The sequence below is a fragment of the Telmatherina bonti genome, assembly GCF_933228915.1.
Source record: "Telmatherina bonti genome assembly, chromosome: 15".
NCBI lineage: Eukaryota > Metazoa > Chordata > Actinopteri > Atheriniformes > Telmatherinidae > Telmatherina > Telmatherina bonti.
In genome coordinates this window covers 29,951,038-29,978,868 of record NC_136613.1, presented here as the reverse complement: position 1 = coordinate 29,978,868, position 27,831 = coordinate 29,951,038, and the positions used below count along the sequence as shown (strand labels likewise).

Here is a 27,831-nt window from a genome sequence, read left to right as displayed (position 1 = left end):
AAGACGTTTAAAAAGACCATTTTTCATTTTCTTTTAGCGTTGTGAGCAATTGTCATGAAATCATTCAATATATTAGGCTGAAATCTGCTGTAAAACTGTAACAGATGGTGCGTTTAGTTGCAAACAAGTTAAATAAGTTAAGGAAAGGCACTGTTTTTGTTTGTGAGTACTGCATAAAACTAAATTTGTTTATATTCCCTGAATCCAGATCCATTTTCATTGTACAGTGACAGTAAGGATCTAAGCAGAGCAGCTGCTTCTATGGTGATGTTGAACACTAAATATGGACATGAGAGTGAAACTATGGCGGATGTTAATTTTGAACATGTTGTTAGAAACATCTGTTGTCTAGAGATACATTATATCTAAAGGATGGACGTCGACCAAACAATTATTGACCTCAGATACTGCTAAGCTACAGTTGTGACTGGAGGAACATGCCTCAGAGTAGCAAGTATGTATGACACCAAGATCAGCACCCTCCACACCCTCAGGTACAACTGAAGCTGGAGGACACCCGAGGCAGCAGTAAATCATCATTGTATCAGTGGAAAATGTGCATAAAACCAAGTCATTAATGGGAAAAAGAAAATACCACCAAATACCATGAAATTCAATTCAGCTTCATTTGTAGAGCATTAAGTCACAACAAGTCTCAGGGCATTTTGTTGTGATCCAACCAGTATTCATCCAAGCTAATTCATAAGAAAAGCAGCCTAGCTTAGGAAAACCAGCAGATTTCTTTGAGTCTTGACCTCAATTCAACCACCATCCAGAGCAAGCACTGGGCGGCCGTAGACAGTGGAAACCAGTGTTGTTTAGAAAAATACCGTGATCTCTCGCAGGGCTCGAAAGTGCAACCAAAAGATTGTGGTGTGTGAATGACAGACTAGTTGTTGAAACTGGAATCAGATGAAATTTGCTCTCATGTGACTTTTATCTGTTATCCCGATGAAAAGAAGAGGTTTTCTCCGTGCCTGAGCAAAACGAACCAGAAAAAGTGGATGAAAGTTGAACAGGTTTTCAACTTAAATCAAATCAAATCAAACTTTATTTATAAAGCCCTTTTCCTACAATAAAATGCAACACAAGCTTTACACAAAGCAGCAGCCACCCGTCTGTGTTACGTCACCTGCACTGAGTGGAATTAAGTCTCCCAAGATGGTCAGCAACGGCTTGGTTGGAAAAGAAATTTATCAGAGCTGCATCAGTTTCTTGTGAAACATTAGACATAAAATAAACATGGGCAGTAAATGAGAGCATCCTCCATCCCTGTGTGTTTGAGCTGCACCTGGAGGCATCCTGCAGAAGATCTGCTTATTAATCACGTCTGACAAAACTACTAACATGAGAGGCTGTCTTATAAAATAACAGAAACCGTTGATGTTTCTAGATGTTTGGATGGTTTTGGCTGAGTGAGCAGCCACAAACGTGATACATAAAAAAGCCAAGAGGAGCTGCTTTTCACAAAATTCAAGTACAAGTAGATCAAAAAGCATAACAGAGTCACGCAACGGTGTCAGAAACATGAATCTGCTGAACGCACAGTAGAAAAAGCTCATTAACAACACCCATGCAACTAAAATCATGGCCCTTAAGTAACCCCCGCCACAAGCGTCACGATACATGATACCACCCCCTGGTGGATGGGGAACTTATAAAAGAAACATGGCTCCTACATGAGGACTAGCATAGAGCTGGACCGGACAGGAAACATGTCTCTGTTGGACACGCTAAGCTGATGTGAGAAGACACGGATCAGTGCAGATGTCAGGAGGTAGATGAGCTTAAAATGTTTCTGTCACCTTACGAATAATGAACAAGGGCGCTTTACTAATACTCCTTTTGGAGTATTTTGGAGCATTATAGTCTTTTCAGGCAGCTTGTGTACTTCCAGCTAAAATAATGAAATGGGCAGAATGTCCCAGCAATAATAAACATGAAGCTCCATTCACATGTAGCTGGTCAGGTGCTTTATCCTGGACACAGCTCCCTGACTGCTCAAACATGCAGACACACATTCCCTCCCTTTCCCTCCCCGCCTTCTGTACAAATTAGCTAAGTCACTGCACTCAAAAGCCTTAAAACATTCAATCTGTTACTAATGTCAGTGCTGGCATTTGGCATTGGGGCGCCGTGAACTTAAGTCCTTCTGTGGCTTATTTCTGATTAAAGGTAAGCAGCACTTGGCATGTTATTTCTTAAACATCTGTAGTGTTTATTCCTCAACCTATTGTTGTGTTTGTCGCCTGTGTGTGGCCTCGCCTTGCGGTCTTCTGTGTGCTGTGATGAGCATGTTTCCAGGCCGCAGAGCATCAGCTCTGCACCTGCGTCTCACCACAGCAGTCATCATTTTATGAAATATTTTCTTGCTTTTTCTGACAGAATTTAAGGCCAGAAACAGAAAAATCTGCATTAACAGGTTCGGCCAGAAAACCTGCAGTTAGTTCATTTGTTGTCATATAAGAAGCCGTTTGACTGTAACCCAAGATGCATGTTGGGTATTTTCATTTACCCTTTGTGGTGCTTTTAGAGCGATTTTTTTTTCCTCTGGTTGTTTTATTTGCAGTCCGTCGGTAGCATGAAGGACCTATGTGTTGCTTCTAAAGGTTGGACATTGGTCACTGTTGGTTCCTTTCCACCAATGAAGAACGGGTGCTGGTTCAGTACTGGTGCTAGAGCCAGCGCTTAGCTGGTTCACCTCTGGTTCTTCCAGTGAACCAGTTCTGGTTTCGCCTGATAGGTCCTAGTCAGTGCAGCGACATTCATAATGAAACGCAGAGAATGGCAACTGAGTTGGTAACTATTTGAAGTCGGTTTATGTTGTTGTTGCTTTTATGTTGGCCAGGTAACCCCGCCCCCAGCTGCTGACGCAAGCATCGTGAAGCGGTTTTCAGCTCTGGCCCAGCAAAGACTTGGTGCCTGAGTAGAGCCAGTTTTGAGGGCCAGGTCCCTAGGCGGTGGAAAATAAAGAACTGGTGCTTATCCTGGCCCTGAATCCCAGCCAGCACTGGAACCAGCTCGGTGGGAAAGGGCTGTGAGAAAGTTACTTATCATAACCTGCAGCCATAGCAAAGTGTTAAACTCGGCTGACAGATTGGCTTTTAAAAGAGATTGAGGATGTTATGGTGATGTGTGTGAATTTACCAGGTTCATGAGTCAGGATGTTTGGAGGAGACCTGCAACACAACCACATACCCAGTAAATAGCCACTCTGGATCTGGGAATTGATGTTTTGGCCTGGCAAAATGACTAGCTCAAGCACTGTTTTCTTCTGTCTGCCACATGACAGAGTGCTGTCTGTAACCACAAGCTGCAGACTTTGTGTGGACAGTTACGCTGCGCTACATCAACCTCAGATGCTGTATCCGTGTTAACATCTCACCGCTGCTCAATGAGCACACTGGAAACAGGGATGTCTGAGCTGAGATAAGCCAGCGTTCATTTTGTCAGCAAATTTTGATTCAGTTTTCGTTTCATGACTAAATTGCTGTTAAGTTTTTATCATTTAGTCGCCTGAATCATTTTCGCTTCAGTTGAATAAATGTACGATGGATTTAGTTGACTTATCTACAGTGAGGGGTAATGCATGATTTTTAAATGCTTCACTTGAATGTCTGAAGTCTTTATTTATAGCTGTGTGAAACATCTTATCTTTGTAATGGTGTGTTTTCGGCTGATGGCCTCTGTGTGTTGATGTTTTGTTCTCCCAACACACATTTTCATATGTTGTCACACTTGACATAAGACAGGAGGTCGACCTGAAAAGAAGCTAGATCACCTGGTGGAGTTCAGGAGGCAGTTTACACAACTGAAAAAATCCCAGTATAGACCGTCCCAGTGGTGATGGTGGGGAAGCTACGATATCTACGTAGGAAAAGAAGCAAAGTCTCATTCATTTAGAAAGCGTCATTGGGTACGGTTACATGACGTTTTTTAATTCGGAATTAAATAATTTGGAATTAACGTATTCTCCTATGAGTTTACATGAAAATGATCATTTCAAATAAAGGTTTACATGAAACACGTCCTTACTTAATTTCTGTTTAGAGCGGCGGGTTGGGAAGGGTTCTGATTAGACAGAGGGTGCACCTGACGTATGACGTCTACTGGAAATAAACAAAGCTGGCTCCCTGCTTCTCGTCTTTTCAGTCATAACTTGTAAAAACTACATAATAAGTTCCATTTTTGCCACTATTTTTATTACAAATTTGAAATAGCAGCTCAACACGAGCATACTACTTCACTTTTTGCAGCAACTGAGAAGGAGAAGAACGATGGACCACCGAACACGGGAGGCAAAACAACGCGCGTCATCGGGACAGGACAAGGTAACGAGCATGCTCAGAACGACAGGAATTAACTTAGATCAGAATTAAGGTTTACATGACAGAGGAATTAAAGTTAGTTCAGAATTAAAATGAATTACATCGGATTTAAGTTTAATTCTGAATAGAAATTTGCATCAGGGATTAAGTGTTTACATTTTTCATCAGTTTAAAGCAGAATTAACTTTTATTTGGAATTAAACAGGAATTAAAGGTTTAAACGTAGCAATTGTTTCTAAACAGATTTCAGCGTCTTTGGTGCACCGCAACTTAACATTACCAATGTCTTGTATCGCCTGAAACGTCACCATAAACCGCAAGATAGTCATGAGAAAAGATTGGAAAATTACAGTCAGGAAATGAAATGAAAAATGAAACCAGACAAACGTCAATAAATCAGACGTCAGGTGTGCCATCGCTTTTTAAACACATGCTCGTCAATATTCTGTGGATAGAAAATGTAATAAAACGTTACAAATTCAGCCAGAAAACCATCACTTCAAAAGAGTTAATAATACAATAATATCTAAGGTATTATGAAAAAAATCTCACTAAATGCAGAAAAAACTGAAATATACTAAAAGCAATAAAAGATTGAAATGCGTTCAAAGAAATGGACAAATTAATACAGACTATCTCACATGGCTAAAAACTAAATTGTAAGATTTAAAGATATGAAAAAGAAATGATTTTTTACTATTTATTACAATATGTGTATTATAAAAGTATTCAATTTTAATAGAAAACACTGTTCTGAATATGTGCAAGAACTGTTTTCATATTAAAAACAAGAAACATTAAAAAGGTTTCCATGTCAGTACACACAAAAGAAAATTATCTTATTCTTAGTACTGTGGTAAACTGTTTATTAAAATAAACTGTATTTCTTTAAAGTTCTTCTAACATACTAAAATGCTGCTAGAAGCTTATATCCACCAAACTCTCAGGTTTCACTCTGAAAGGACAATGAACTTGTTTTGTAACAGTAAACACGAGACTCTGTGTTACATTTGTGAATGCCAGAAAAGAAATGATTTGGCTTCATGCCCCTGCCTGTTCCCCTGCAGACAGCAGTTTGGTACTGAGATGAGAGGGATGTTAATGGTCGTGTGAGAATCATATGAAGCAGCTTAGAGGTCAAAAACTTTTTTTTCTTTCTCCTTTCAGAGAATTTACAGTGTGTCTTTTGTCATCGGCTAATTGGAGATCATGCTGGAAAACCTTTCAGGGGGTCGGTGTCTAGGAAAAGGTTGTTGATATAACGAAATATGTTCAGTTTATTTGTTAATTAAGGTTTAATCTTTAATGTCCACGTGGTAGTTGCAATGGTTTGTCTTTTGGCTTGTCGTGGTTTGTGGACATGAAGTGAGTTTTTATTGCTGCTTCTTTCATGGGATGAACTGAGTTTTCCATGTTATCCTTCAGACAAATAGCGAGGTTGAGACACTGTGGAGGATCCTGACATGCGAGCTCAGCTCCACGTCTTCATTCTGTCTTCTTCTTACCTCACATCACATCTTGCTGCTCTCCTCAAACCTGAAGTTTTCTTTGAATTTTCTACTGTAATGTAAAGCACCGCTGCACCACCCAGAAACCCCCTGCTGGGTCTCCTTGCATTGCCAACGTCAACAGCACAAAGTCAACATCCAAATACCAGACAGGACGTGTACCTGCAAGAAGAAGCAGAATGTATGATATGTAGTAAAGAAAAAACAGAAAACCACACAGATATAAAAAGGAAAAATAATTTTCCCGTAGTGTCACATAGAGCTGGTCTCACTTGAGTCGTGACTATCAGTTGGGGTCGAGTTTCCTCACTCTGCAAGGCCATGTTGTTAAAATGTTGCTTATTTTTAAGATATGAAGATTACTTATAAGAAAATATCATATGAGACATGTTGACTGCATTTCTTTTATCCCTGCTGCGTACATTTACTCACGGACATCTGTAATGGTGGGGCTGGGAAGTAAATCCACCACAACCAGATGATATAGCAACACAATAAAGTAGCCTAAATGTCCCATCCAATAAGACTCTGTAAGCAATAGATAAATTCCACACATTATCCCCGTATTTCTCTCAGGGAAGTCACATGCAAAAGGACCTCTCACTGGACTTAAGAGACTTTTATTGTGAAAGTAAAATTCTAGAAATGTTTCTGAATATTTTTATTTAGCCTGAGTAGATTAGAAACAGGGAAAAAGAAATCAACTTACTTTACTTCCAGTTGTGTTTTATCAGGATAGCTGCTGTTACATTAGTTTATACTACCAGAACAGTGGAAATAAGTAAACAGGACCATGAATCTGCAATGAAAGATGTGATTGCACTCATTCAACAAAGAACCTCACGCCTGGTTGGTTGGGTTTGACTTGTGAAACTACCTGCCAGAAAAGTTAAAGTGTCTCAGTTTCACATCCTTTTAATGAAACATTCAGTGAATCTCTCTGAACTTGTCATGTTGTGCTGCAGGACTTGTCAGAGTTGTCGTACATAATTAGATAATTACAAACGAGACAGTAACTATTCAGTGTTAAACGCAGTAACAAATGAATTTCCCATCTGCTGTCGATTCAGTTGTCTTGAATCTTGAAGGTAAACATCGACATAACTCAATTTAGTCACTCTGCATTTACCTGTAGTTCATCGTACAAAGCTAGCGGTTACAGATCATGAAATATAATCAGTGGCAGCTTTACAGGCTAGTTAAGGCTCATTAAGACTACCTTTACGTACTCAAACAGGGAGGTCAGTTTCATGTCGGCGTTCTCTCATTGTCCTTGTTGGTGATACTGTTTGCTAATATATCCACTAGAGGGCAGCGCAGAGTTCGGAGTTCTGATGTCTGTTTCAGACCATAAAAGACGCCATAGTGTCGACTATGAATGGACTTCAAGCTGTCCGCCTCAGTGGCACCATAAAAATGTTTTTTCTAGACAGAGAAATTTGATGAAGATTACTTAAACCATTTGTTTGGAAGGAATAACTCTTCTTCTACCATACTTTTCCACTCTAGCCAGTTTATTTCAACACTACAAATACAGGCGCACCGCTGAATTATCTAGACTACTGTGTCTGTCCAGGGTCTCTATTGTCCATCAGTCGAATCTGTAGGTGAAGCAGATCGTGACAGATCAATACCTCCCATCAGTACCAAAGTATAACATGGCCTGTTTGCCTTGAAGCAGCAGCTCTGAACGGCGAGGGCCGGCGATACCGACGATAAGCTGCTCTTCCGGCTGGAAGTGAGGGGTTTCATAGCGTTTCGTTTGCTGTCCATGTCAGCTGGTGTAACGTCATGAACTCAGTAAATGAGATCACTGAGAAACGCCCACAATATTAATTCCGCATTCGTAGGTTCTGTGAAATAATCAGTGACTATAAGCAATTCCTCGAATTTCAGTGCTGATATGACATCAAATGAATAATACTTATGAGCCGGAGAATTCAAACGGAGCTATTGTGCATGCATGCTGAATTAATACACTGCCCCTATCATCAAATGCCTTTAATGCTTGACTAAGGAGCTTTGTGTGTTGGGAAGGTGGGCTCTTTCCCTGGCTTCCTGTACTGATTCAGGAGGATATATCTGTGTAATAACACAACATCAGGGGTTCATCCATTCATTCATTTATAATAACCTACCTAAATATCTGAACATCTGTGAGTGTGAGCACCTCTGCTGGTTACACAACACAACTAAAACTCAGGATGCATACCGCAGTCATTTGCCGTCTTAGTTTGGAACGTTATTGAGTATAATTTTAGGGTTATATGACTTTGTTTTAGTCATTTCTGACACGTTAATGTGGTTTTCCAAGCAGGGCCGTCGGATGTAAATGGGAATCGGTAGTCAGCCAATACTTCACTATAAACTTTTCCCTTTCCAATTTCCTCTAATCACTAATCACACTAAAACTTCTCCTTTATAGCATTTCCCTTGTAACTGTGCAGTCGTGATTAAATCTCAGACAACTCTAGGGAAATCCATTGTTTCAATTATTTGACCATTAAGCTTTTAAATGTGAGCAAAAAGTAGCTTCAAATTCAGTTTCAGTTTAGTAGAAAAACTCTGTTAAATAGATTTTCGATGCCTACTTTTCACATCAGTTTGTTAAACCCACAACTACACTGAGGTTCTCTTGTTTTCCTGAAATGCCAACAACAACAACGAGTCTTATCAGAAAGGGCCGCAGGCCGTGTTGCTTCGAGGGTGTGCTCTTAAAATCAAGTCTTGGTTTTGCCCCAGCCAATCTGCTGTTAGGTTCATAGGTCGCTGCTGTCTCTTGTTTATTAACACTGTCTTGTCTGCGGCACGGAAACAGGTTTGTAGCCATACTTACTCTGCAGACTCAGTCAGACCGCCATCATACTCATATTAGTCAGACTGAACCTCACACACAACTCATCCAAGCCAAACCAGAGAATCAGGTGAGTCCTTCTGCTTGCAGTAATTACAAGTTTAAATTAAGTCAGTGTTATGTAGCAAAATTGTTTGTGTTGTCATGGTTTTTCTCTTTAAATAATTGTTGTCGAGACCATTTGAAGAGGTGAGCGGTGTGTGAACAGGACGGTTTGTTGTTTCTTGTGAGGTTCTATCACATCAACAACAATGCTCGTCTGCGTTTTAGACAAATGGAAAAAAAAAAAAATAGTTTCCTTAGCATTTCATGTCCAAGTCCTTGACTGAATGCTTTGCAGAAAGAGTAGATCTTGCCTGGTGAGAGGGTGCTTCATTATGACTTTATAATCATCAGCTGATAAGCCATTGATGTAGTGTGGAGAATGATTAAGGCTTTGATCGATAAACAAGCGCTTTGTTCTCACTTTGATGGGCTTTTCCTGGAGGTGATTGCTTTGTAAACTAGTTGTTTCCATCTGTTGGAAGGGGCATATGGGGGGTTAGGGTATGTGTACAGATATCATATATGTAGCGTGTAAACCTGTTCCTCTGGCACTTCACAGGCAAATGTTACCCATCATGTTTTTATTGTGCAAAGTTTAGCGGGAAACCTTAAGTGCTGGTAGTGAAATGGCACGTTGTTCAGATTGAACAAACACTCCCTGGTTGTTGTAGAAGCTGGACTGCAGCCTCTCATAGATCCCAAACCTGAAAGATCCAATGTGACCGTGTAGTTTTGTCTGAAGCGGACAGGGCTGATCCATGTTTCTGTCCACAAACCACCAGAGGACAAGACATTGTCCCAGTGTTCCCAGTCCCGAAAGCAGGAACCTACACAGTTAATCCATCCAACAATTTCTGGCCTTTACTTTGTAAATTATATTTATTTATAATTACGGTAAGTTGTTTCTGTTCACTTTATTTCTGTTTTTATTTGTTGTTTTTTGTTTATTATTCAGTTTTGTTTTTTTTTTTGTTTTTTTCCAGTGTGTTTGTCTTTTACTGTATTTTATGTCATTCATTATGTAATATTGTATTTTTTTTTGTCTTTTTCCTCATTTTTGCATAATTTATTTTTCGTTTTGATTTTCCTACAACTAAATGGATGTAGGCGTTGATGTTGTGACGTGTTCAGCGTTGTATCATGATGTTTTTATCTCGTGCGCGTCGTGCGTTCTAATACTTATGCGGTCTATTTCTCCCTTCCTCGCAGCCGGTCTTTGTTTTGCCATCTTGAGCGTCCAGATAGAAATCCACACAGCTGTATTTGGACGTTTTTACTGACCTGTTAGTCGTCCTGACAGCTTTGAGGAAGATCTGTCATCTTTGTTTCTGTAATCTGCAGAAAACTGTTAAATTCCCACCTGATGTGCAAGCTGCAAATCCAACATAAACTTTTCTAACAAGCAGGTGGCCAGAACACACACATGCATGCATGTGTGAGTGCGGGCATGCATTTCTCTGGTGTGCACTGTACGCTATCATACTATTATCTTGCAGTATTCCTCATCTGACCTCTCTTTATTTCCCTCCACTCCCACCGTTCATGCCTCTTACCGCCCACAGGCTTCACAAGAGGCCGTGTGAGGATCATTTGACTGGAATGATATTGCTGCTTCAGGCTTTTTTAAGTGGGAGAAAACAAGCAATTTGTTACTCAATCCTCAGTAGAGAGCTTGTTGTGCTCCAGAAAGCCTCGATTCAGTCTTCTCAGATGAAGGTGCAGCAGCTTTCAGTGTTGTGCTTTTTTCTGCTTGTTATCCCGATTCTCCGGCTAATTCTTAAAACGACACGTCAGCTGTTATAAATCTTTGTTTTGCATGACATCAGTGTGTCGGTGATTTTTGGATGCTCTTACCGACCTCTGTAGGAGCATCACAGACACAGTCCTGACAAATCCAGCTGGATTTCTCCTGTTTTTTCAGACTCCTATTTAGAATGACAAACTCAAAATAAAAAGTTTATCTTTTAAACTACGACTGTATGCAAACAGTTTATAGCTGAAAGTGTCAGAATCAAGTGTTCCTGTCAGAGTAAAATCAGCCTGAATGCAGCAGAGATTCTTCATTTTTAATCTCCTTCTTAAAGAAAACAACATTACTTACACTGAAAACTAGAGGATTAGTTGTGTTCTCCGAAGAACAGTGAACCTGAGCACTTGCAGATGTTTTGATAGAGGCGTTGAACAGGTAAACATCTTCGCAAGCCATCAGCCGGTGTTGCTGATGGACACCTCTGTCAATGGTCAGAGTCAGGACAATCAAGGGGTGGCCCCCAAATTCATCTTAGAAGCATGCTGAGGAGCCACAACAAAGTGGATCTTCATTAGGATACGATGGGACGAGTGAATACCTCGCTATAAAACCTCTTTCGTCTTCATGCAAGCTAGCAGCGCCTCCATGATTCATTTTAAACAAAGGCAGAGTCTAAGAAGAACTCTGTGTTTCAGAGCTGGAAATAAACTTTTGACCAATAAAAAGACATGATTTATAAGACCACCCCCCCCCCCCACCCCCCCCCCCCCCCCGGAGATTTTATCCCATGGTGATGAGACAGACATCTTTGTAATCAGCACATGACACATGATCCGTGTGGTTTGCTTGAATCGGACAGCGCCGCGCTGTGTTTCTGCCATGTGCCCATATTATTACTTCTGGTTTAAATTGTATTTCTTTGAATGTCAAAACTCAGTAGAGCCTATTAGCCAAGTTTCTCCTGAGCATTTCAGTATGCTAGATGTCAGAACTGGTGCTTGCTAATCTGTGCAAAGATCTTCTGTACTGCATGTGTCCCACACTGGACCCTCTACAGGGGGGGTCTGGCTGAGGACATGTGAAATGGTGGGATTGTTTGGTTCTTACTACATTAATCTCTTACTACATTCAGACATGTCTGTCTCTTTTTGTTGACTTTGATTTAAAACGTGTTTTCACAGGGGACCAGAAGAGAGAGGACAATGCGAGTCCACGTGCACACAAAGTTCTGCTTCCTGTGTGTGCTCACTTTCCTCTTCCATCAGTGCAACCACTGCCGAGGAGAAGGACACAACCATCAGCACAATGGACATCACCACGACGACCACAGCAGCGCCCACAGCGACCTGCAGATCTCTGAGGCTCCATACACGAGAGCCACCACTGTGTCCCCAGAGTCCAGGCGTCCTCAGAAGGACATGCTGGAGGAAGAGCAGCACTTCTACATCCAGCAGCTGTTCAGACGCTACGGTCAGAAGGGCCGCTTAGATTTCCAGGGCTTTCAGAGCCTGCTGTCCAGCCTGGGTCTGGGAGAAGTGAAGGTGGTAGGTGTCGACCATGAAGATCTGGGCCACGACCACGTAGCCCACCTCGACCTGCTGGACGTGCAAGAGGGGCTGCACTCGCATTCGCCCTCCAAAGAAGGCAGCCATCACGGGCATGATCACCCTCACCTCACGCCACGCTCCCACCACCCACAGCAGGACCATCTTCCCACGCGCTGCAGCCACACAACTGCTGCTTCTCCTACTGAACACCTCCACCACCATCATGGACATAATCATGACCACACGGAGGTAGACGATGCTGACCATAAACATCCTGATGGACATGTACAGGACACACACGGTCATGACCACACACACGATGACGAGCACACACACGATGACGAGCACACACATGATGACGAGCACACACATGATAACGAGCACAAACACGAGCAGGTTCAGATGCCGGCGAACCACAAGGATCCCGACCACAGTGGTCCCAGCAGTGACCACGCCCATGACGACCATCATGTTCACCAAATGACTGTCACGACGCCCAGCAACCACGAACAGCCGCCATCCGCTCATTCAGAGCCGTCCCAGGCGCCTCAGTCCTCCCCCGCCCCAACAGTAAGTCGACCCAGAAGACCCAAAAAACCAGCAAGAGTCAAAGGTCAGCAAGGGTCCAACAAAACCCCGTCTGATGACCAGCATGAGTCCATTCCCGATCATCATCACAAACATGGGCGCAGTCGTTCCCATAAAGACAAACGGGAGGCTTCGGGGGGCCCCGTCACACCCGTGTCGCCGGTGTTCCCCGTGCATCCAGCTGGACATCAGCACCAGCATGACGAGGTCGGTCTGTTTCAGGAAAACTTGTTTGTTCTTATCGCTCTTGTATTTATTACTTCTTCACTCTGTTTTTACCCTCCTCCATCTTTTCAGTGTTTAAACCTCACTCAGCTCCTCAACTACTACGGCCTGAACCCCGACTCGCTCATTTCCCCCAGCCACTTCACCTATCTGTGCCCCGCCTTGCTCTACCAGATAGACAGTCGCGTCTGCATCCGCCATTACCATCAGATGGACGTGGAGCGAGAAGCCCTGGAGCCCGCCAGTTCCTGTAAGTTTGTATTTGTGTTTTGTATTTATTTTGATCTCCATTAGCTGTTGCAATAAAAATTCTTCCTGGAGTTAATACATCATTCCTCTCATAATACAATGATTATACCAGTTTTCTAAACAACCCTAACAGTGATGGTACATAACTAGCACATCCCACTCCCACGGTCAGTGCACGTTCAGGCAGTTTGTTTTTTCATTTAAAACGAAATCTGAAAAATTGAAAAACCAGTCATTTTTTTAGATTTTTTGTTTTAAAATTAAAAACAAAAATTCAGATAACGGACTTTTATCTGTTTTCTGATTTTGTGCACAAAACGAAAATGGAGAAAACGGATAACGAGCACTTGGATTCCATTTTCGATTTTTCGTTTCATTTATATGTTGTATAAATGTTGGGATATGTTTTATATATTATACTCAAATGGAATCGGTAAAACATATTTGTAAACGGTGTGATCCCAACGCAAGTGTTTCTTACATTAGAATGTTTAACATGGTGTGGGCTCTACTGTCCTTTATTGTCCAGCAGTAGATGAGAAAGTAGGTCAGGAAGATGTGAGAATTAAACCTTACACCTGCGTGTATAAATAACTGCTTCACCAGGTGAACTAAACACCAATATGAGCATTCAGCTAAAAAACAAAAACAAATTCATTTTCCGGGTCTTCCTGTCTGTTAATTTCGGTCCTAAAGTGCAACATTTCTTCTACGGTTTAGTAACCCTGCTGCTCTGCTGTTGCCTCCACTGTCTGAAAACTCCAACAGAAGCAGCGATTAAACTTTCTACCTTGGCAGGCCGAAAGGAGGAGAACCTGCAGCTAGCTTCAGCTAGCTTTGGGGTAAACTCCTTTCACTTCACCCCTCCTTCTCTCTCGCACGCGTTTTCCCTTTTCGTGGTCTTCGTCTTCTGCCATCCACTACGTGCAATGAGAACTTCCGGGTCACAGCGCTGCCTCAAACAAAAAATCGAAAATGGAATCCAAGTGCTCGTTATCCATTTTTTCCATTTTTGTTTTGTGCACAAAATCCGAATACGGATGAAGGTCCGTTATCTGAAGTTTCGTTTTGGATTTTGAAACAAAAAATTTAAAAAATGACTGGTTTTTCAATTTTTCATATTTCGTTTTAAATAAAAAAAAAAGAAACGTACTGCCTGAATGTACACTGACCTCCCACCCTACCCACACACGCATACATACACACTCACATACACACACACTCTGTGGTCACACAGTCTGTTATTATTCCTGCAGTAAAAGAGGGATAGCCTTCCTCACTATGTCTCTTACAGTTGTCTAGCCAGTAATGAGAGTGGTTACTGAACAGTTGCTACTAAATGGTATTTACCATCATCAAGTCTATATTAAGGACACAACAAGTTCTGGTCTGTTTTGGCTGAAAGGCGCATCTGGATGCCGTCTATCTCACATTAAGGCTGTGGACTGCAAACATGTAAAAACTGCTCCAGATGGTGGTCATACGCTTCAGAAGTTGAGTTTACTGGACTCACAGTGTGAAGACTGACCTACTCAGCTTATCTGTTAGTATCTCATCACAGTTTGACAGCAGCACACCCTGCTTGTTTGATCAACAGATCATTGTTGTGTCTGGTCAACTAGCAGGCTGATGGTAGCATTATCACCCAGTGAACTTCAGGCATTGATTAACTAGACTGAAAAGTAAACTATGAAAAGGTAAGATCATTTGAACGGGGCTAAAACAATGAATCTGATCGATGAAACAGAGGAACCAGTTTGTTCTTCACTTCTCACAAGTATTTTTTTTTTTTTTTTTTTTTTTTTGATCCCTTTTAAACCCGGTGCATGAGTGGCAGGAGATCATGGGGGAACACAGTTTTGGGTGACATTTTGGGAGAGTGTGTTCTGTTATGTGGACATGGTTGGACTAGAGTTTATGGTTGCAGAGCAGTAGCCTCGGTGGACCAGACTCGGGAACCCGGTTTTTAAACAATGCCCGTAAATTATAAAGAAAAAGTTTCTTTAAGTTATTTGAAAGCACACGTGAACAACTAAAAACCAGTCCTAAACTACCGGTAGTTACATCAGAGCATCAGGAACTTGTATTTACAGAGAAGGAAGAGCATTTCCTCATGTGCCTCGTTGTAAAACCGCACCCTCCGAAAAATTTTCTGGAGAGGTTTATGTAGCTGTAAACGTTTAGAGCATAACGAGGCATGTGCTTTCCCTGTTTTTCTTCCTCCTTACAGTCACGCTGCAAAGTTATGCTGCCAAGGCCACTTTGTAATAGCTCTATTTAAGCTCATTTGGGTTTCTTAAAGGGTTATTTCTTCTAAAGTGGGCTTGTGTTTGGTACAAATGAAAAGTCCATAAGTCTGTTTACTTAACCATTAAAACTGGGAGAAGTCAGGTAACTGTACTAACTGACACTGACACGTCTACATGCACTGAAATCTGAAAAGTCATTGTTTATATATTATTATCATAAAACATACATACTGATGTAATGATGTAACTTCCTGGTATATTCACAATATGCAGTAGGGATGCACCGATACCAGTATCGTATCGGGTCAATACCAAGTGTGTGTACTTGTACTTGGTAGTAATAAAAGTGTACTGGGGATGGGTCTAGGTGTGTTTATATTATTTCTCATAACCAGATAATTGTTAATACATGATAAAGGGATAAAGGATGTTGTTGTGATAAGCACAGAAATCAGGTAATGATTTAGTTTTAGTGTTCATGTAAACTGCCTGCAGGAGACAACAGAACACTTGATGGTCAGGTTAAAGCTAAAAGCTACCCAGAATAAGGTTGATAGAGCAGATTTTTTTATTGTTCTATATCCCTAATGTTAATATTTATATAAAATCCTACCTTCATCAGGTGCTATTAATTTTAACACTGTGTTTCAGTCATGCTACACACTCTGTGCTAACTGTCTGATGCAGAAGCAACATAAGGGGAAAAATCTTATGTTACTCTGAAAGGTCTCTTTCTGTGCAGCTCCTAACTTAGCTGACTTGCATCTGGATGAGATAACTGACTGCTCACACTGTAAGTACATCACTACCTCACAGAGGGAAAAAATCCCTGTAAAGCTCAATTTTTAGGAAATCCTGTTACCTATTTATTGTTCCCCAAACCAATGGGACTTCTGCTGCTGACTTTACGCAGCTCTGCAGGGCTGCTGCGCCGCTTAAGTCATCAACTTTTGGCTTTAATAGTTTTATTTCTTTTGTCCTATCAGGGCGACTGCAGGTAAAAGATCCCCGGTGTAATGTTAATGACAGGATCTGACACACGGCAAATGAACAAAGCGAGTTTGTCTGGGTGGGAATGTTAGTCAGACAATGAAATGCAGTAAAATGACTGATCACATTGCATACAGACTTCTTAAATATATCAATAGCTTGAGCTGGAAGTGAATCGTCTTCACAGATTCCTTTCCACTACACTGTCTTTATAAAAAAATGTTAGCTTTCCATGCTGGTGTGTGTAGAGTCCCAGATAAGAAGGACTCTTTATACATCTTTGTGTTAAAAAATGAAACAGGCTGAAAGTTCATAGCTGAGCTTAGCTCCTGGACTTCAGTGTTTTCACCATATAAGAGACTTCAGATGATGAAATCTCGATGTATTCTGGTTAATAAGTTACGAATGGAGAAATAAAACTCATAAAGTCATAAAACGAGCATCTGAAGCAGTTTGCATGAGGAAAAAAAATCAACAAAAACAACCTCTAAACCTGGAAGCCTTTGGAGTTTGTTCACTGTGAGCTGAGAAAGTAAACACCTTGGATAAGTCGTTGCCGTGGAAATGAACGTGTTGTAATAAACCAGATAATGGGATGTATTTGTTGTCGTGTTCTGTGTCAGTGCTGCAGTGTAATGGATCAGACGCTGCCGAGCTGTTGCTGTAAACTGGCAACGCGGCGAGTGTGAGGTCGTAAGACGTTCTGCACAACCTGGTTTAATATGAATCAGAGGTGCAAAGTGGATTTTTACTGATAGAAAGTCACTGCGGCCGACAATGAAGCAGCAGCCACTTAGGTTCAATTGAGCCAACTTTATTATCCAACACAGAATCTCTGCAGAAACCCGCATCATGTGCAGCCGTGTGCCACAAAATGCTAACGATGATGATGGCGGAGACAGCACAAACAAGTCAAAGGGGGCAGCGGCGGCTCCTCATTAGTGGGAAACTAGAGGCGTTAGATTCTCAGAAACGATGCGCCGAGATTGGACCAAACTCATCACCGCGCGGCGCGGAGCTGCCTCTCATCTACCTCCTGCTGGCCTTCACGGGGAGCTCAGAAAATGTGCTGTTCTTTCCCACCGGTTCCTACTCCCCCTCTTTCTGCACTGTGCCAATTAGGAGAAGCTAAGCGACACCGTTGGCCATTTTTCTGAGCCGCGGCTCACAGGAGATGCGTAATTGGAGAGAAGCCACACGCCGGTTGGTCTCCTTCTCCTCTCTTTTGTTCCTGTTTCCCTGCACTGAATGTCTGTGCTGCGAGCGCCGGCCCACCTCCACATCTGCAAACACACAGAGCCACAACCACACAAAGGTAATGAGAAAGAGAAGTAGATGAGCTGCGTGAGCGTGAAGGACCTGCAGTGATGCGGTGATGAACTGTCTGGCTGATATAAACTCGCCTCTCAGGGTTACGCCGCGTTCCACCTGATGGCGACAAATAAAAAGGCAGCCGGCTGGAAAGCCGGGCGATGTAAGGCTCTCTGGCAGCGGGGCGGCAACGGTGAAACAAGAACTTTATCTGTTTCTGAACTTTAATGAGAAAATGAATCCACTTATCCAGCCTGTCTCCATGACGATGCTGAAGATGCTGAAATCAGTGACCGTGAAACAGAAAGGCTGTGATGGAAACAAGGCGCAACTGAAGCACGTACCTTCTACTGACCAGCACATTCACACACAACCATTACCATTTAATGGTTTTCTTTTATTTTCTTATGTTAGTGATGTTTATTATATACATTCCTGGAGCTGTTGTTGCCTAGCAACATCCTGAGGTAGAGAAAGCCATCTTCAGAACTTTGTCACTCGTCTGGAGCATCACATTACATCACCAGTACATGAAAGCAACTGGACCAGCAGAGCCCAGTGGCCCATTCATCAGAGAAAGAAGAGGAAAAGAAATAAGGAAGGTGACAGAGCCAAACATTAGAAGGACCAACAGAGGAGTGTCTTTAATGTCTGGACAGACTTGACAGTGCAGGCAGGAAGCGTGAGGGATGCTGAAGTAGCTGTCATTAGCAGCGCAACACTCAGGAAAATCAATCATTAATCAGCAGAAAATTTCTACCATGGATTCATTTCATCCACGATGTGAACGAATCGCTGCTGCACAAAAGAAACCTGAAGACTTTTTAACCATTTCGACAGTAAATCCTGTGAATAACGGAGGAATATCTAATGTTTTTTCAGTTTTTAAATATCCATATATTATATGGAAAAAATAGTTTATGCATCTTTTCTGTGACAGAAAAGAGCGGTGCCTTTAGGGCTGTGAGATTAGAAGTGATTAGAGAACACATATAAGAAATGTGGTTAGCATCGCAGCCTCACTCCAAGGTCAATGGTTCGAGCCTCGGCTGTGTGTGTGTGTGTGTGTGTGTGTGTGTGTGTGTGTGTGTGTGTGTGTGTGTGTGTGTGTGTGGAGGGGGCTTCAAACAGGAGCCTGTCTGTGCAGCCATTGGCTGCTTAGTCAGCAGATGAGCTGTGATGTTGGATGTAAAAACTCTCCTCAGAGATGACGGCGAAGACCGTCTACCTACCAGGTGGGTCGACGCAGAACGTTTTTTAAGTTGGAATTTGTTGAGTTTACAGACCCACCAAGAGAATCTAAAAGACTGAAGAAACTGTGTGGAGATCAGACGTGTATAAAGTAGAAGTAGAAGTAAAAATAAAGTAGAAGTCCTGCCAGGTTTGATGCATGTAGAAGCTGTTTTCACTAACAGGCTCGTCTACCTGCAGTGGAGCTGAACTGGTTTAAAGAGCTGCTGGACACGACTTCTACTTTCTACTTCTACTTTGTAACTCTACTTCTACTTTCTAACTCTACTTTCTACTTCTTTCTACTTCTACTTTCTACTTGTACTTTCTACTTCTACTTCTTCTTTCTACTTCTACTTCTTTCTACTTCTACATTCTACTTGCACTTTCTACTTCTACTTCTTCTTTCTACTTCTACTTTCTACTTGTACTTTCTACTTCTTCCTACTTTCTACGTGTACTTTCTACTTCTACTACTTCTTTCTACTTCTACCTACTTCTACTTCTTTCTACTTCTACATTCTACTTTCTACTTGTACTTTTCTACTTCTACTTCTTTCTACTTTCTACTTCTACTTCTTCTCTTCTACTTTTTACTTCTACTTTCTACTTCTACTTTCCACACCTCTGGGTGTTTCTAATGATGGATTTACCAGCATGTGCTGCAAATGAAAGTGCATAAATCCGTTGTTATGCACTGGAAGTGAGGAAACTAGAAGTTGCCTCTGAATGCTGTCAAAATGCTGGCAGGTAAATTAGCAACACACAGATCCCAGAAAACAAGCCGAAGCAAAGCCGAGTGCAGAAACTTCATGCAGAATCCATGTTGTTCTCTCAGCTTCAGAGGAATCAGGCGACAGTGTTCAGCATCAGGGTGATTTAGCTGAAACGCTTCTCCCAGGAGGCGTTCAGGTGGTCTTACAACAAGTTTCTGGGATGTTTTTAATCCTGCAGCTGGTAATGGTACAATCCCAGCCTAATTCAGTCTCTCTAAAGACCACTCTGTCAGACATGAGGCATGTTTCTGGTCATCTAACGCTGCACCACCCAGGACAGATTGCATGGTGAGCAGAAGCCTGTGGGGTTTTACACCTATTAACAGTTTCTCCCTCTCTGGCTTTGTGAAGCCTTTATATACATTTAGCTCAATTAGATTTTGATAAATGTTGACCATTTAGAGATTTTTTCTTAGCCTTACAGCAGTGACTAACATCCGTAACTCCCACCAGCTCCTGCAGTTCCCTGCTGAACAGTCTGGAGACACTTTTCTCAGACGGCTTCCCTGAAGTGAGTTGCCTGAAAGAAGCAGGTTTTCCTCACACAGATGTGAGCACGGGCATTGCTGCACCACACGCGCGCCGGCTTTGGCCTGACATTGAATTTCATCCTACATTAAACGTTTGGCAAAAAGAATGGCAAACGGTTTAAACGATCACGCAGCTTTTTTCTCTCCTCCGTTCACGCCTCGCGCCTCATGGCTGCGGCCTCGCATGAAAGATGAGGAGGGGGAAGTTCTGCTGAAATGTCACATCATGTTGTTTTGCTTTAGGCGTCATGTGTCATCACAAGGACGCCGTGGATCGCCACCCTCTGGAGAAAATTCACACCCATCTTTTAATGTCAAACTGTTTGCACTCAATAAAGCAGCCAGTCTCTCCTGCTCTGGTGTAACTTAGTGTTGGTCTCCGTCTCCAGTGTGGGTCTGGATGTGGGGCTTCGTGTCCATCACCATCATCAGCCTGCTGTCTCTGCTCGGCGTCGTACTCGTCCCCATTCTCAAACAATCCTTCTTCAAGTTCCTGCTCACCTTCCTGGTAGCGCTGGCTGTGGGCACGCTCAGTGGCGACGCTCTCCTTCACCTGCTGCCTCATGTGAGTATGCACACACACACACACACACACACACACACTTCCCCAGAACACAGCCTCCGTACCTTTAGTCATGTGTTGGCGAAGTTATGTTTTGCTTTCTTTTCCCCGTGGATACCTGCAGGTGTCTGAAGGTTGTAGTTTGACTGCAATAAATTAAAACTGAATAATATTTGGAAATTTCACAACCTCCATCACTAAAAACATCAGAGCTGTGACGATAGGCTTTTGTCCCAATTCTATTTGATTCTGATTTTTTGGGTGCCGATTTGATTTAAATCATGATTCTCACAATTCTTCAATGTTGCTGATTTTTGTAGATTAAGAATAATTTTAAAAAATGTTTAAAACTTTTTTTTTTGCTCGTTGTTTTACTTGATTTCAATTAAGAAAAAACAACCCAGTAGCCAGACCATCATTCTGCTGCTATGATGCCCAAGAAGACACGTAAAAAGATCAATAATAACAATAAAAAAGACAAAAAATTTATCATGGATTATTTTTATTTATTTAAAAAAATCGATTTTAAAATTGTGAAGCAAAAAATCCTGAATTTTGATTTTTCTATTCAACTTTCCCACCCCTAAAGAACATGACTACATATAAAGGAGGAGCTAGAAAAGTTCTGCATCAAACTCTGCTACGTACCACATAAATTAAAGCAAAAGCATCATTTCAGTTACATTAAAACTAAAGCATAAAAATGAGATCCAACAACATATAAAGTTAAAAATCTTCTATCAGAAAACACTTGTACCTCTGCATACATTTATTGCCAGCAGCCTCTGGAACAAGACCTCCTCAAATTAGTTATTATATACTACAATATTGAATTTCCCTTTGGGGATTAATAAAGTATTTTTCATTTCATTCATACGACAGACAGTGGTAGTGTTGGGAAAGATCTACATAACAAATTATCTATCTACATACAAAAAACCAGTACAGACGCAGCAAAACCACAGGATCTAACCGACAACTGAACTTCTTCACTGCGCAGCATCATGTACGGAGCAGCAGAGCAACTTCTGCCACAAAACATTCTCCACATGAGCAGAAGAGCAGCGTGGATTACAGGCGCCTCTCGGTTTTAAAGAGCTCATTACATTTACTGGAGACGGGAAATCTAAACGTAGGAATGGTTGCTGGAAAACTTTACAGATGATTTGTATTCATGAGGTTAACAAGTCATCTGTGGCTGGAGGTGGGCCTTACACGCTGGACCTTCCTTCCAGCCAATCAGCATGAGCCTACAGCTTCGTAATGTTAGCTCTATGGAGATCTGCAGGACTCTTTGTGTGGGGAATCGTTGCTCTGAGGACATAATAATGTGATGGATAGAAGGACTTCATTCATCCCAAGTTGTTTCCGATCTGATACTAAACTCACTGCTGTTAAATTGTTTTTGTGTTTCATGTTACATGATTGGTTCGACGTTAAAAGGCGTGTCTGATAGATTTCAGGGTCATTCAGCAGCACCATTGTGGCTTCCATGGATGTTCATGAATGAATAATAATAAGAACATTTGTACAACCTGCTTACTAGTCTGACACATGGTGCTTTTCTCAGATCACACATCACACCTTTAAATCATGACAGCAGAATCTCCTTGGCAACCAGAAACTTATAAGACAGTCTGTCGTACTGATGATACCGGATGTTCTCGAACATTTCGCCCAGTATTCATTGTGCGGCGCACACAGCAGATTATCAGCCATCCAGGAGTTATCATCCAGGAGGTACCAGAGATGCTTCTGGATTTATCTTTAAACACATCAAACATAGTTTCACAAAAACATAAAAACATTTAGAGAATCCACAACTTTCTTTTAAATGTGAGAATTTCAACAAAAATAAGAAATTCTCTATTTTTCCTCCTTGTTGTTGTGAGATGAAACGTGTAAACATTCAGCGCAGAAGCATTAGGCAGCGTTTCAGAAGAAGATCAATATGTTTGTCACATCTGGTCCTCCTCCTGTCCACAGTCTCAAGGGCAGCACGACCACAGCCAGCACGGGACGAGCCACGACACCGACCTGGTGACGGCTTTTGATGGTGTGTGGAAGGGCCTGACGGCGCTGGCCGGCATCTACCTCCTCTTCATCATCGAACACTGTATCGGCATGTTTAAACACTACAAAGACCAGAAGGTTAGCTCAACATGGCGCGGTACTTCCCGCTGACACCGGGCTCAGTCGTATTCCTTCAGTTCTGTGATCGTTGATACGATGTTGATATTGTGTCATGTTTCCAGGGGATGAAGAAGATGAGCGAGGAGGGAAAGATTGGCAGGAAGTTGTCGGATCACAAGTTGAATCGGCGCTCTGATGCGGAGTGGCTGCACCTGAAGCCGCTCAGCGAAGGTAAGCGGCGTTCAGACATCACAGCAGCAGCCTTGTGTCCGGGCCGTCGGCTGAAACGTGTCTCTCCTCCAGACCCAGACAGCACAGCCGTCTCCTGTGAAAGTGGACACAATGACACGCAGCTCACAGAGCTCCAAACACCCGACTCTCCCACTAACAAGACGCCGCTGGCGCCGTCAGACTCCCAGCAAGACCAGAACACACCCACCAAGGAGAACGGCCGTAAAGCCAAGCACCACGGTCACAGCCACAGCCACTCCCACGGAGGAAACTGCCACTCGGACCAGGAGATGAAGGACGCCGGCATCGCCAGCATCGCCTGGATGGTCATCATGGGAGACGGCATGCATAACTTCAGCGACGGCCTCGCCATAGGTAACCACGTCGGCTCGGTTACGCAACATCATGCAGGATAAGATGTGTTTAAAATCCTCTTGCAATGGTTTCATGTTTGTCGTCTAAACAGAAGTTTAAACCCGGGACAAAGCGCCATCGATCGGGTCCAAAATGCTCATTAATAGTTTGTTCATTTTACATATAAACAGTTTTCTAAACAACACCTGACACACACACACACACTACCTGTCAGCCAGTACATTTTAGAAACACGTTGTCGTGCCGACTGAAGACAAAGTAAAGCGTGTAAATCCATGTTTCATAAGAACATGGCTCAGCTGATCATCTGGTTCTGAGATAAAACCCCAGCAGCTGCTTCCTGCATCAGAACCTCCAGGTTTGGATGTTGGACCCTTCAGAATATGTTATGTTGCTGGATGCGTTCTTTTAAAGTGATTTTAAACTGGACCTTTCCTCGTTATTTTATAGTCTTATACGTTGTGTGTCTCCTGGATGGACCGGCGACCTGTCCAGGTGCACCTGCTTCTCTCCCAGTGACTGCTGGGAAAGACTCCAGCTTCATCACTTTTAATTGGATTAAGCAGTTATGGAAATGGACTGATGGATATTTAGGGCTTCTTTTTCTTTACTTGTGTAAAAAAAAACAAGCAGACATTAACTTGATATCATTAAATTCAGGTTTTAGTAGAAGATTTTATTTTTTTCATCCATTTTTTGACCATTATGAAATCAGTTTTCTCAGTTTAAGTAAAAACAAACTGTCCAATGAGGACGCTAGTTCAGCTTTTGTTGGGGGTTTCTGTTTTTCATTTTATTTAGAGCATTAAAAAAAAAAAACAAAGCTGAGATCAAACTATATTTCTACAAATGGAACTATGACTGAGAGAAAGAACTGAGGTTACAATGCGCCTCACTGCTAGCGAGTCTGGTTTAAATCCCGTTAGCCGTCACGTTCCCCGCCATCCTACTCCGTCCTGCAACTGCTAAGCTGCACGCTGCTTTGGGAAATGTGTCTCAGATTGATGTCTAACTCATGTCGTTCTGCTGAATAAAAAGCTAAACCAAGTAGCAGCCAGCCGGTTTCTCTCCAAAATCAGATAAATAAATTCTGTTTCTTAATCTTGACATAAACCAGATGGCTGCTGTAGCTAAGAGGTCAGATGTTTACCATCATTACTAATGAAGAAACAACAACGCTGTTACTCATGTCGTATAAAAAAACCTGAATTTAGCATTCCCTCTGAAAGAGAAGCTAAGTTTGGACAGACAGGTGCCAGTTTGTCCTTCTTAGTTCTGAAGACTCATTAAAGTCAGAAGATTCCTGCAGGATGATCCACTTGATACATCACCATCCACCAGACGGTTCTGGTCCATGCCTCTACCAGTTGCTAATGGTAACCCACCAAATCACGGCATGCCCATCGTCAAGGAAACAAGAAGAAGAAGTTGCATTATTAACATTGTGTCTGATTGTGACCAGAGCAGGAGGGAAAAGTACGGAAACCTGTCGGTCGCTCTGATGGGAAGTTTGCAGACAGTGTTCCACCTCTGTCTCCGTGTGAAGCAGGATTCATGTTAAACACCTGCTGTAGCTTCAGCTTCTCCACCGCCACAGGCGCTAAAACACTGGAGGTGTTTACATGTAGAGATGTTCGTAAGCCACAGCTGTCCTACCAATAATTAGATTAAAACTTTTAAATGTCTCACAGTCGGTTGATATTATTGTTATTATTATTAATAATAATAATAATAATAATGATAATATTGTTATTATGATGATGATTATTCCTATTAACAATGCTTATAATAATAATAATAATAATAATAATAATAATAATAATGATCTCCGCTTCTGTCTTCTCTGCAGGTGCAGCATTCAGTGCAAACCTGACAGGTGGCATCAGCACATCAGTGGCTGTTTTCTGCCATGAATTACCTCATGAACTCGGTGAGTAAAACATGAGAAGAGAATAAAAACAGAAACATTTTAATGGCAGGATGGTTTCCTGTCAAACTAAAAGCAGCTCTGACTTTTCCTTTTGGTCACATGATAATATTCAGTGTGTGGATCGAACCAAGGGTTCCCATCCCTCAGATGGTTTACCTGTATCTATGAGCCAGCATGACGACCACAACTGGTTCCCAGTTCAGTCCAGTCAGACAAGAAGACTGGGAATTTTATTTGTCTGCACTCAGAGGACATTTTGGATTCAGAGAGCGATCAGCCATGTTTTTATTTGCTCCACCAGGCCGTCTTCCGTCTGTGGTTTATGGTGGGAGAAAAAGATGGTCAGAGTTTACTACATGTGCTTGATGATGACTCTGAGTGTGTGTGTGTGTGTGTGTGTGAGCGCTGTGTTATAATCCAGCTGCTCCCCCTTGTGTCAATCGACCGGATCTCGCCCTCTTACTGCCGTCGTCAGTAAAAATAAGGGAACGTGTGATGAGAGGAGATGAAGCTGTTTCTGTAAAAGCAGCTTTATAGAGCAAGACTAGGAAGGCTTTGATTCGTCTCCAACATCTCGTCCCGAGTTTCGCCCAGTTGTAGCCAACTTTCCAGATGGCTAACTGCAGCACCGACGTCTCATCTCAAAGATCCTCGGGCTCCGTGTCTTTATCTGTGTAATTTCCCGTCCATTTTGCTCCCGTGCTTCAGCGGCGCTCGCCGCCGTGCTCTCACCTCGTCAGGCAACTTGTCAGACAAACCCAGCAGTTCAACGAGAGCGCCTCTCGCCTCCTCATGAACACGAAACCGTCCCCTGACTGGCATCTGGGTGGAAAACTATGATGATTTGAGGGTTCTTTAAGCACCCAGAGTGAAGCTAATTGGCAGTGATGGGTGTGTTAATTGCGGTAGATGAGGCGGCGGCAGGCGTGTCTCGGTATCTGGCAGATTGGAACCGGGGGGGCAGGAAACACTGAAGCAAGTAGAAGAAAAATGCCTCTGAAGTGAGGTGTGTGCGGACTTCACTCTTTTCTCCGCCGCTGATTGATGGATGAGAGCAGAGCGGTAATATATTCATTGTGGTAATTAGCGAGGAAAAGAGGCCGCTTGTTACACGGTGCAGGAAATGTAGGCCACCCCTCGTCTTAGTATTCATCTCCCTCTCCGAATCCAGGGCGTTTCCGCTGAGACTCGGGCCGCTCCCCGCGTTTGGCCCGGCAATGATTGAAGAGGCTAGAGAGGCTACGGCGTACATGTGTAATCATAGGCATCTCACTGGGGACTTAAGATACAGTTCTTGGAGAGCGCAGCTGTTTTCTAACCTGTGTGGAGATGGATAAAGGTGGCGGATGTTTGGAGGGAGATTGTTTAGAGTAAGTTAACATCAGTCAGAAAAGCCTGAAGAAAATGGGAAAGAACATGGTGACATATCTGCTTTTCACAGAGACATAAAGCAGGGTGGACATTGGAGGGACGGTGTCTAAACGAGTGTCCTCGTCCTGACAGGTGACTTTGCGGTGCTGCTAAAAGCCGGGATGACAGTAAAACAGGCCATTGTCTACAATCTGCTGTCTGCACTCATGGCCTACGTCGGCATGCTGATAGGCACCGCTGTCGGCCAGTACACGCACAACGTTACCAACTGGATCTTTGCCATCACAGCCGGCATGTTCCTTTACGTGGCTCTGGTGGATATGGTAAGTCCCCGCAGCGCTTCTACTTCTGACCGTCCTGATCTCCGTCTGATCCTGACCTTGTGTGTTGCAGCTGCCAGAAATGCTCCACGGGGACAGTGAAGAGCACAAGCGCTGCCACGTGGGACACTTCCTCCTGCAGAACCTGGGCATGCTGACCGGGTTCGCCATCATGTTGCTAATCGCCATCTTTGAAGACCGCATCGTTTTCGACTTTGGCTTTTAGCCGCGGAGAGAAGAGGTGGAGGAGGAGGCGAGCTGGATGTATCAGTATTGTTCTTCATGGCCTTAACATGTTGTGTTTGTGTGTAACAGCCCCGTCCTGCATGGAACGCCCGTCTCCTTCATGGCTTGTGCCTCCATTCCAAACATGCAGCGGCGGCTTCTGCTTCTCTTCTGACTCTGCTAGTGATGTATACTCTGCTCCTCATCAATATGTCTTTGCTCCCATGAAGCAAAAAAACAGGACCCCCCCCCCCACTCCCAACCTGTAGACGAGCCACTCGAGCCGCAGACACTGAGGAGGTACAAGGTGTACGTTCCTGCAAAAAAGCAGCTGTCACGGCCCAGCAGCTTTCCGCCTATCCATCAACACCTGTCTTTAGTGTGCTGTCGTCGTGTTGCCCCCCCTTTGTCTCTCACTCTCTCTGTACTGTGTCCCATCATCCTTGCCTCTCACATCTGTTATGTGCGTTCCACCTGCCATCCATCATCCCCTTTTAATGTCAT

At 42.8% G+C, this 27,831-nt stretch overlaps 1 protein-coding gene across 1 annotated transcript in view; it reads left to right on the top strand.

The window, feature by feature from the left end:
• Positions 1–27,585, top strand: part of slc39a10 (solute carrier family 39 member 10) — a 36,765-nt gene extending 9,180 nt beyond the window's left edge. The window contains exons 2-10 of the mRNA XM_079254579.1: positions 11,667–12,827; positions 12,918–13,095; positions 20,570–20,745; positions 22,729–22,893; positions 22,998–23,106; positions 23,179–23,481; positions 25,331–25,411; positions 26,915–27,105; positions 27,176–27,585. Of these exons, the coding sequence (XP_079110705.1) occupies positions 11,688–12,827; positions 12,918–13,095; positions 20,570–20,745; positions 22,729–22,893; positions 22,998–23,106; positions 23,179–23,481; positions 25,331–25,411; positions 26,915–27,105; positions 27,176–27,328 (2,496 nt within the window). The 5' untranslated portion in view covers positions 11,667–11,687 and the 3' untranslated portion in view covers positions 27,329–27,585. The remainder of the gene's footprint in view (positions 1–11,666; positions 12,828–12,917; positions 13,096–20,569; positions 20,746–22,728; positions 22,894–22,997; positions 23,107–23,178; positions 23,482–25,330; positions 25,412–26,914; positions 27,106–27,175) is intronic.
• Positions 27,586–27,831: the final 246 nt, after the last annotated feature.